This window comes from Garra rufa, chromosome 12, assembly GCF_049309525.1.
Source record: "Garra rufa chromosome 12, GarRuf1.0, whole genome shotgun sequence".
Lineage (NCBI taxonomy): Eukaryota > Metazoa > Chordata > Actinopteri > Cypriniformes > Cyprinidae > Garra > Garra rufa.
The window spans coordinates 12,827,247-12,838,848 of record NC_133372.1 but is presented as its reverse complement, the minus strand read 5'-3'; the positions used below and the strand labels follow the sequence as shown (position 1 = coordinate 12,838,848).

Below are 11,602 nucleotides of genomic sequence, written 5' to 3'. Positions count from 1 at the left end.
TTCCTACCATTAAATATATCAAAAGTAAAATTTTGATTAGTAATAAGAACATTGCAAAGAACTTCATTTGGACAACTTTAATATTCAGATTTTTTTTTCGCACCCTCATATTCCAGATTTTCAAATGACTGTATCTCGGCTAACTATTGTCCTATCCTAACAAACAATACAATGAAATGGAAAGCTTAATTATTCAGCTTTCAGATTATGTATAAGTCTCAATTAAAAAAAAAAAAAAAAAAAAACGAACCCTCATGACTGGTTTTGTGGTCCAGGGTCACATATTATAAATTATAGCCAACTTTTTATCACGTAAAAAAAGCATAATTGCCTATTAGCATAATATGCTAACTTGAAAACATTTACGTTAAAAATGTCCACATTCCAGGGTGTGCAAAGCTGTTCTGAAGGGAAATGGTGGCTATTTTGAAAAATCTAAGATGTAAATGAAAAATAATAATATAATAAACAGAAAATGAATAAAATAATGCACAACGTCCTAACATAATAAAACACAGTCGTTTCTACAGTGAACTACACAATATGTACCTACTTTCTGAGTCGGATTTTTAGAACGTTACGATAAATCTATAATGTCGCAGCTGTGCTGTCCAAACTACAAATACCAGAATGCAACAGAACAAAACATTGCCTCCCCCTCGACTCCTCAGCATGGCTTTTTGGCACTCCCCAGCGGGGGATTGGTGCTGAAAGGCTTCATTGTGTCGGGGATTGAATGGGGGAGTTTGCGTTTTGTCGAAGTCCGTCTGTTATCATCCACACAGCGCGGATTAACTGGCCTGCCCGAGTCCGAGCCATGCGCGTTATCATGCCGCAAACCTCCAGCGGTGCATTTATTGTGCATGATACAGATAAATGCGCCCAGCTTCAGACCCGCTGCCGTTGAGTGAACGATGCTCAACAGCTCCTAGAAATGAACGGAGGGCCCGACAGATACGGATTAACGATGTAGGGATGCTATTGTCGAAGTCTCGCATCTGATACAGAGCTCTGCGGGTTTGCATCGATGGAGAGGGTGCTCGGTCACCTATAAAAATCCTTCACTCTCTTTTTTGATTGCTTTTTGCCTCTTGATTACATTTTGGTGCTGAATACGTTTTTCCAACGGGTTTACCGTCGCTGGGCATCAGACAAAAACATGGGGAACGCAGAAAGTATGGATGCTCAGCTCACAGATTTCAGGGCGAGGGGTAGCAAACCCCCTAAACTGCCCATGCCGGACCCTGCCGAACTGGAGGAGAGATTTGCAATCGCACTGGTAATTTTCAATTATATCCTAAAAAGCTATATCGATGTAATTGTATCATGTGCACAACTAGTATGGAAGCTGGCAGCCCACGCCAGCACACACGCCTCTATTGTGTGCGGTTGGCAGTGTGCATTGCTTTGATGCTGTTTGCGCGTGCATGATAGCTACTAATTGCAGGCGCGCGGCACCTTTACTATGGAATCCTTTGGGGTTTTGATCTGTTTTAGCCTCAAGAGCTAGAACGCATGCTTTCTTATCGCGGTGGTCAGGCTTTCACATATGATTTGAGGAGTCTGTCCTTAATCCAGTCATCGCAACGTGCTCTGTAGGCCACTGTATCCTCTGCATTTGGTTTTAAATAAGATTCTTTTATAGGTGTTAGACTTAACATGATCAGTAACCCGTGTGGTATGAACAGAACCCGCACTTATTTAGATGCAGATAGAGCTAGAATGCCAGTATGGTCTTGTTGGGTTGATAATTCAGCCATTGGCACAACCTGTCTGATTGTTGTCTGTAAGGGAGTCTGAAAATGCCTCAGTTTTGTCTTGTCTTAAGGGACATACATGATATCTATCCTGTGATTTAATTCTCTCTTCAAAATCCAGCTTGCAGTCTATTAAAATTACATTTGGAGTGGTACAAATTTCCCCCCAGAGACACTAAATTTCCCCTCAGAGATCAATAAAGTGTTACTATGTGTCTGTGTTGTACCAGTAGCACTGACTTTGATCAGACCTGTTTTCTTATTCATATTAGCTGGTTCTGTTCAAGTCTGTAATTACAGTGCCTTGATTAATCTGACAAATTCAAAACGGCCTTCTTTAGACAGGCTTTACATGTGAAGTTCCCAAGGGTCTTTAATCAATGCACTTTGAACAGGTCATCTGTTACTTATCTCCCTGATTGGATTTTCAGGGTGTCTTCCAAACAGACACGCGTCATTTGCTTACATTAGAGACATGCCCTTAGAACAGTCAAGATCTTATCAGTGCACTGAGAATCAAAAGTCTGCAAATCAGCATAACCGTTTCATGCCATGTGTGCGTTGTGCATGTGTGTGTGGGCATGCCTGTCTGTTTGTGTCTGTGTTTGCGCCTGAGAGAGGAGAAACGGAGCGGGGGGAGTGAATGCAAATCGGTTAATGCTGCCTCGTTTTCTCAGATTTGCATCAAATTCTGTCCCAATAGAGTTGGCTTTTGCAGCCCAACTCTCTTTACCCTCTTCCACATGTTGTGCACTGCTCCTGTGTTTTCATTTGATGCTCAGCCTGTTTGATTTCCAGAGCTTTTCTCCCGTTAATCATTTAATCACGCTTGGCCTTGGCTTATTATGCCCAAATAGAAGAACAGAAAGTATCAAGAAAACTAACAATATGTTTCAGTCAGTTATCTTTAATGGACTCCGTTATCATTTAAATAAATCAAATTAATTAAACTGATTCTATAATTCCACTATATTACTTACCTGATAGCACACATGCATCACAGAGACGTCTATTTGACGTCTGCATTTACATCTGGAGGACATATTTTTTAGACGGTTTGCTCATCTGCAATACATCTATAGGACGTTTCCTATCATATGTCAAATAGACATCTATTAGATGTCTTTAAGATGTTTATGATTTAGAATGTATGTAAATGTGACATTCTTACAGACGTCTGTCAAATGTTTGTACACAGTAGATGCTTTCCAGATCAAGTGATCTTTAACAGACATCTTGCAGATGTGCTATCTGAGTTAATATTTGTACAAATTAACCATATATGAACCAAGTGTGTAACGCACAGGTAATAACCACAATGGAGACATTTTTCCCTAAAATTTGTGGCAGATAAATGGTTTCATGCTGGGTTTCTGTCTTTAAATCTTTCTCAATATTTTCCCAAAAACAAACACCCTCAGGCTGTCCTAGATGTAGATGAGTTTGTTTGGAGCAAACTTGGAGAAATGTAGCATTACATTTGATAAAGTGCAGAAAAAAGTTGGTAAAAACATCAGAATAATCCACAAGTTATTCTCACTTCAGTCTATCAGTTGATGAAATATGCACAGATCAAGCACTGTTTACAAGCAAAAACAGTTTTAAACAATGTTTGGGAATTTTGATGTGAGAGGACAACAGCATAGACTTTTTTTATTATTATTGGAGGAAGCATTTTTATGGATTATGGACCAGTATTTTGGCTAAAAGCGACATTTTAAAATGACACATTAATATTGGTTTTGGTTTTGGTTTTACTTCACAAGACGTTAATGGGTTAGTTTACCCAAAAAATGAAAATTCTGTCATTAATTTCTTGCCCTCATGTCATTCCAAACCCATAAGACCCATAATTCATCTTAGGAACACAAATGAGATATTTTTGATGAAATCTGAGAGCTGTCTGACCCTCCATAGACAGCAAGGGTCCTACCACAGTTAGGGTCCAGAAAGATACCAAGAACATTGACAAGTTCATGTGACATCAGTGATTCAACCGTAATATTATAAAGCTACAAGAATACTTTTTGTGGGAAAAAAACTGCACAAAAAGTATTCTCATAGCTACGTAAAATTATGGTTGAGTCACTGATATCGTATGAACTATTTTATTGACATCCTTACTACATTTAGTTTCCTTGACCATGGTTGGACCCTTGGTGTCTATGCAGGGTCAGAAAGCTCTCGGATTTCATAAAAGATATCTTAATTTGTGTTTCCAAGATGAAAGAAGACCTTACGGGTTTGGAACGACATGAGGGTGAGTGATTAATGAGAGATTTTTTTTTTTTTATGGTGAACTATCCTTTTAATTGGTGGACTAGATTTGTGTGGATTACCTGCAGATTATTGTGATGTGTTTATCAGCTGTTTAAACTCATTTTGATGGCACCCATTTATTGCGGAGGATCTATATCAAGTGGTGTAATGCCAAATTTCTCCAAATCTCTTCTGATGACGAAACAAACTCATCTACATCTTAGACTTTTAGCAAATTTCCATTTTTGAGTGAACAGTTTCTTTAGGGAGGCACTGTCATTAAATGTTAAATTCACACTACTTTTTTTTTTTTTCCAAATGCTGATAATATTCTATATGAAGTTGCAGATGTTTGTCTTCTGTATGATTGTTGCAGAGGTGAATGTGGCTGTTCTGAAGATATTTAATTAGTTCAGAGTCAGATTGAAACCAGGTTTGAACTTAGATCGGAGACAAAATGTGAACCTGGACCACAAAAAAATAAACTTTCCATTGATGTATGGTTTGTTAGGATAGGACACTTGGCCGAGATACAACTATTTGAATATCTGGGATCTGAGGGAGCAAAAAATCAAAATATTGAGAAAGTCGCCTTTAAAGTTGTCCAAATGAAGTTCTTAGCAATGCATATTACTAATTAAAAATACGTTTTGATATATATATATAAAGTATAAAAATATCTTCACACAAAATATCTTTGAGACATGATCTTTTGACACATATAATGCATTTTTGGCTATTGCTACAAATATACCAGTGCGACTTAAGACTAGTTTTGTGGTTTTCCAGGGTCACAACTAGTAAACTGGTTATACACATATTTTTGCTTTTAAACAACTACTGCAAGAAAAATTCATGGTGTCTCAGGAATTTTGAAGACTAGCTATTAAGCTTTTCATCACTTGTGTTTTTGATGAACATGTTATGTGCAGAATGCCTTCAAACGTATGAGAAAAAAATGTTAACACTCTCTCTCTGTCTTTCTCAGAACTCTATGAACCTTCCTCCGGATAAAGTGAGGCTCCTCAGACAGTATGACAATGAAAAAAAATGGGAGCTGATATGTGATCAGGTGAGAGAGTCTGTTTACATGCATTCTGAATAATGAGTCTCAGATAAGCCAGAAAGCAATTTTATAGAACTGTTATATAACCATATCTTAGTCAGAGGTTGGTACAAATGTCTTTTTTATACCCAATATAAACTCTATAACGCCTAGTGTATTATACTTGGATAAACAAGTTTTATGGCCTCTAAATTATGTACATGTTGAAAACATTGCTGAAAAACCTGTTGTACAAAATCTACTACATGCCTTTTGTCATCTGTCTGATTAATAGTTTGTACTACTTCAGCAAAGAAAAGGCCTTTTAGTAAAATTCTAAAAATGTCTCCTGTAAAGAAGTTCACTTTGAGAACAAACATTCACAGATAATTTACTCACCCCCTTTTCATCCAAGATCTTCATGTCGTTCTTTCTTCAGTTGTAAAGAAATTGTGTTTTTTGAGGAAAACATTTCAGGATTTCTCTCCATATAGTGGACTTCTATGTGCCCTTCTTCTGGTGCCCATGACTTAGAACTTCCAAAATTCAGTTTAAATGCAGCTTTAAATGGCTCTAAATGATCCCATCCGAGGAAGAAGGGTCTTACCTAGAGAAATGATCGGTTATTTTCTAAAAAAAAAAAAAAAAATGTTATTTTCTACAAAAATACTTTTTAACCTCAAATGCTCGTCTTGTCTAGCTCTGCATGTACTCTGTGTATTCCGGTTTAAGACAGTTAGGGTATGTTGAAAAACTCCCAACTTTTTTTTTCTCCTCCAAGTATAAATTCGTCATCTGCAGAAGTACCGACGCAGTGTTTACTAAATGAACATGCAAAGAATATCAAACTTTTTTTTACAAAAAAAGGGTAAATGTATGATGATTTTGGGGTTGGAGGAAAAAATGAGATGGGAGTTAAAAGAGAACTCCGGTGTGATATTGACCTAAAGTGTATAGAATCATGATACCGAGTGTGAACGTACCTTGCATATTTCATCTCGGTTTGTGTCCAGCTGTCCGAAATCTGGGGTCAGTTAGCCGATGCTCACAACAGGCTGTCTATGAGAGTCAACAGGGCATCAGAAAAGCCATGTAAATAAATCACTGTTTTACGCCATTTACGAGGCACAAAGTAGCTCCACACTTCATCGGTAGACTTCCTAGGGCCCTGACATTTAAAACGAGACATTGAGAACTCAGAAAAAGCACCGGTAGTTTATTTACAAGAAGATTTATACAGACATCTTCCACCAGGAACAGACCGGTCGCCGCCATCTTAAATGTAGTCACGATAAGTCGAGTGTCGAGCACCAAGGAATTTATCAGGTTATCAACGTATCAGGTTGTAGTTTCCTTCGTGCTCGACACTCGACTTATCGTGACTACATTTAAGATGGCGGCCACCGCTCTGTTCCAGATTTCGGACAGCTGGACACAAACCGAGATGAAATATGCAAGGTACGTTCACACTCGGTATCATGATTCAATATACTTTAGGTCAATATCACACCGGAGTTGTCCTTTAACTGTCTTAAACTGGAATACACAGAGTACATGCAGAGCCAGGAGCATTTGTGGTTAAAAAGTATATTAATTTTCCATTTTTTTTTTAAATAACCGTTCGCCTTGCTAGATAAGAACTCAACTGGGATCGTTTAGAGCCTTTTGAAGCTGCATTTAAACTGCATTTTGGAAGTTCGAACTCGCAAACACCATAGAAGTCCACTACTTGGAAAAAAATCCTGAAATGTTTTTCTCCAAAAAACAGAATTTCTTTATGACTGAAGAAAGAAAGACATGAACATCTTGCATGACAAGGGGGTGAGTAAATCGTCTGTACATTTTTGTTCTGGAAGTGAACTTCTCCTTTAAGGTTTTGGTACATGTGTCTTTGTTTTAAAGCAAAAGTTTACTTACATCCAAGATGTTCATGTTTTTCTTTCTTCACTCGAAAAGAAATTAGGATTTTTGAGGAAAACATTGTAGGATATTTCTCCATATAGTGGACTTCAATGGGGACCAATGGGTGGAGGTCTAAATTGCAGTTTATGTTCATTCTGGAAGTGAACTTCTCCTTTTCTTTATTGTTAGCCTCCTTTAGTATAAGAATGATTCCAATAAAGCAGATATCTCTTTATTACCTTTCACAGCGACAGAAAGTATATTTAATTATCCACAAATGTTTTTTAAAGTTGGTTAAATGACTCAACTTCTGACCTTTTCTCTTCTAGTCTCTTCTAATTCTCTTCTCCTGTTGTATTTCCTATAAACCTTTAGAACTTGAAATCGATCCAGGTTGAAAATAAGTATATAATCACCCTAATACATAAACACAGAGGAAAGTTCCATTATCATAACAGCACCACTAAGTAAACACATTCTTTATTAATACATTCTCTCTACATCCACCCTATCATGTCACCATGGCTACACTGACGTAAGAGAAGGAGAACATGGCTGACTGTGGAAATGTTTGTTGAGGTGAAAGAGTGTGAAATGCCTGCTGTCTAAATAATGAATGATCATATCTCAGTGATTGCCATGATGCTTTCAAGGCTGAAATGTGCTTCAGAAGTGATTGGGTAAAAGTGAGGAGTCGAATGATTGGGAATTAGATCAGAGGATAACTGAACAGAAAAGACGGTTTGCTTAGTTAATGTTTTATGTTGAAGTTGGGGAGGGGGTTGAACTTGCTTCAAGAGGAGTGTTAAATCTGAATAATAGAAATATAGCATCATTTGCGTGTCTAACAGGAACGATTCCAAGTGAAGAATCCTCCCCATACGTACATCCAGAAGCTCAGAAGCTTTCTCGACCCCGCCGTCACCCGGAAGGTGAGTTTCTTGTCTGTGCAGACTGTTTCTGTGGCTTTTTGTTTGTTATATTAATACAAATATTTAAAAATCTAGCCTTGGATCCAAAGGTTGTTTGCGAGGGGTTTGCAACTCTGCAAGGGCTGATCATCATTGTGCCCTTAAAGGGATAGTTCACCCAAAAATAAAATTCTGTCATTAATTACTCACCCTCATGTTGTTTTAAACCTGTAGGACCTTCATTCATCTTCAAAACATAAATTAAGATTTTTTGAATAGTACCTTTCTGGACCTTAAATGTGTCAGTTGCGTTACAATCTATGCAGTGTCAGAAAGCTCTTAGATTTCATCAAATATATCTTTAATTTATGTTTTAAAGATAAATGAAGGTCTTACAGGTTTGAAACGACATGAGGGTTAGTAATTAATGACAGAATTTTCATTTCAGGGTGAACTATCACTTTAAACAAGGCACTTGCAATTAGTATTTAGTAGATAGTATGTGTATGTACAGGTGGTGGTCATATAATTAGAATATCTTCAAAAAGTTGATTTATTTCACTAATTCCATTCAAGAAGTGAAATTTGTATAATGTATACATTCATGTGTTCATTTCTTTTAATTTTGATGATTATAACTGACAACTAATGAAAAGCCCAAATTCAGTATGGCAGAAAATTAGAATATTATTTAAGACCAATACAAAGGAAGGATTTTTAGAAATCTTGGCCAACTGAAAAGTATGAACATGAAAAGTAAGAGCATGTACAGCACTCAATACTTAGTTGGGGCTCCTTTTGCCTGAATTACTGCAGCAATGCGGCGTGGCATGGAGTCGATCAGTCTGTGGCACTGCTCAGGTGTTATGAGAGCCCAGGTTGCTCTGCTCTGATAGTGGCCTTCAGCTCTTAGATTTTCTATGGGGTTAAGGTCAGGCAGGTTTGCTGGCCAATTAAGAACTGGAATACCATGGTCCAGGTACTGGTAGCTTTGGCACTGTGTGCAGGTGCCAAGTCCTGTTGGAAAATGAAATCTGCATCTCCATAAAGTTGGTCAGCAGCAGGAAGCATGAAAACGTCCTGGTATACAGCTGCGTTGACCTTGGACCTCAGAAAACACAGTGGACCAACACCAGCAGATGACATGGCACCCCAAACCATCACTGACTGTGGAAACTTTACACTGGACCTCAAGCAACGTGGATTCTGTGCCTCTCCTCTCTTCCTCCATACTCTGGGACCCTAATTTCCAAAGGAAATGCAAAATTTACTTTCATCAGAGAACATAACTTTGGACCACTCAGCAACAGTCCAGTCCTTCTTGTCTTTAGCCCAGGCGAGATGCTTCTGACGTTGTCTGTTGTTCAAGAGTGGCTTGACACAAGGAATGCGACAGCTGAAACCCATGTCTTGCATACGTCTGTGCGTAGTGGTTCTTGAAGCACTGACTCCAGCTGCAGTCCACTCTTTGTGAATCTCCTCCACATTTTTGAATGGGTTTTGTTTCACAATTCTCTCCAGGGTGCGGTTATCCCTATTGCTTGTACACTTTTTTTTTCTACCACATCTTTTCCTTCCCTTCGTCTCTCTATTAATGTGCTTGGACACAGAGCTCTGTGAACAGCCAGCCTCTTTTGCAATGACCTTTTGTGTCTTGCCTCCTTGTGCAAGGTGTCAATGGTCGTCTTTTGGACAACTGTCAAATCAGCAGTCTTCCCCATGATTGTGTAGCCTACAGAACTAGACTGAGAGACCATTTAAAGGCCTTTGCAGGTGTTTTGAGTTAATTAGCTGATTAGAGTGTGTTTTCACAATATTCTAACTTTTTGAGATACTGAATTGGGGTTTTCATTAGTTGTCAGTTATAATCATCAAAATTAAAAGAAATAAACACTTGAAATATATCAGTCTGTGTGGAATGAATGTATACATTATACAAGTTTGACTTCTTGAATGGAATTATTGAAATAAGATATTCTAATTATATGACCAGCACCTGTATATGTATGTGTATGTGTAAAGTCATCTTAAATTAATTAAGAGAAATAAAGAGAGAAGTCTCCTTCATATTCTAAAGCTGGGTCTAAGTAATGAAAGAGACACCAACCTGTTAAATTTAATGGTCCATCCAGAACTTCTTATTAAACTCCTTATAGCACTTACATGAAAACCATTAGAATAAAATACCTCTAATGTAGGCCCTTTGAAACTGAAGTTGTAGAGAGTGTCAAGGGGGTGCTAGAAGGTCTGTTTTGTGTACAGTTTTGGGGTGAAATAATGATAATCATAAATGTAAATAAATAAGGTTTTCTAAAATGTGGATACATGTTGATAGTTTCTTTCAACTTTATAAGTCTAAAAGCACTCTTGTGATGGGTAAAAAAAAGGACTGCGTTCAAGATCAAGCTTAAAAAAGATGTAAAAAAAATGAAACTTAAAAAGTACTTATTAAAAAAGTAAATATTTTGCAAATATTTGCTACTTTCCAACCAAATCAAGTACATACTTTACACACTTGCTCAGAAGTGGACATCTCTTACACTTTCTTCACAGAAATTTAGAAGGCGAGTTCAAGAGTCAACTCAGGTGCTCAGAGAGCTGGAGATATCTCTTAGGACCAATCACATTGGGTGAGTCACCTGTCCATTGAATCAACCTCAAAGTAATATGAATAAAATTCATTTTAGAACTGTGAAAGGTTTCTTTTGAGGTGTTCAGTCACTGCTATTAAATGTTTTGTTCTTCACTTAGGTGGGTGAGAGAGTTTCTCAATGAGGATAATAAAGGGCTTGATGTGCTGGTGGAGTACCTGTCTTTTGCCCAGTATGCTGTCACGTAAGTAGTTCTTTTGCTTGTCAATCTTCATTTATGTCTTTACTGCTGTCTTTTGCTTTCGCTTACCACCTCAGAACACTTTGAAATTGGTATGGGTTGTCACAACAGTTGACTGTAGTTGCTGAAATCTTGTCACCCCCTCACTGCTAGGTTGCTTTTGAAAAATGAAAGAGGGGCGATGAATTAAATAACTGCCTTGTTTAGCCTTGACTTATGGTTTGATGAATGGAAATGTGCACGGTTTATATTTGAGGTCAATGTGAAAAAAGTTTTCAGCATCTTGTGATCGCCATTTTAGCTTAAAGGGATAGTCACCATCACTCACTATCATGTTGTTCCAAACTCATAAGACCTTTGTTCATCTTCAGAACACAAATTAAGACATTTTTGATGAAATGCAAGAGCTTTCTGACCCTGCGTAGACAGCAATGTCATTACCACGTTTAAGGCCTAGAAAGGTAGTTAGGACATTGTTAAAATGGTCCATGTGGCATCTGTGGTTCAACCTTAATTTGATATAGCTACTTTTTGTGCACAAAACAAAAATAAAATAATGACTTTATTCAACAATTTCTTCACTTCCGTGTCAGTCTCGTGCACTCACAAGAGTAAAATGACACGGAAAAGAAGAAATTGTTAAATTTATTTTAAAAATATTCTTGTAGCTTGAACATGTCAGTTGCATTGCTGTCTATGCAGGGTCAGAAAGCTCTCTGATTTCATCAAAAATATCTTAATTTGTGTTCCAAAGATGAAAAAAGGTCTTACAGGTTAACTAGATAAACTATCCCTTTAAAAAGTACCTAAAGGTTTTATACAAACATTTACATATTAATTTTGCAGCAGGGTAGTTTTCGTTATATTTTCTATTTAATAAGTAGTTAAGTTAAATT

The 11,602-nt window shown here is 37.4% G+C and overlaps 1 protein-coding gene across 2 annotated transcripts in view; it reads left to right on the top strand.

The window, feature by feature from the left end:
• The first annotated feature begins 701 nt into the window (after positions 1–701).
• fmnl2b (formin-like 2b) overlaps positions 702–11,602 on the top strand; it is a 32,792-nt gene continuing 21,891 nt past the window's right edge. For both annotated transcript variants that reach the window (XM_073851236.1, XM_073851237.1), the window contains exons 1-5: positions 702–1,279; positions 5,005–5,088; positions 7,815–7,895; positions 10,428–10,504; positions 10,626–10,709. In XM_073851236.1, the coding sequence (XP_073707337.1) occupies positions 1,160–1,279; positions 5,005–5,088; positions 7,815–7,895; positions 10,428–10,504; positions 10,626–10,709 (446 nt within the window). In that variant the 5' untranslated portion in view covers positions 702–1,159. The remainder of the gene's footprint in view (positions 1,280–5,004; positions 5,089–7,814; positions 7,896–10,427; positions 10,505–10,625; positions 10,710–11,602) is intronic.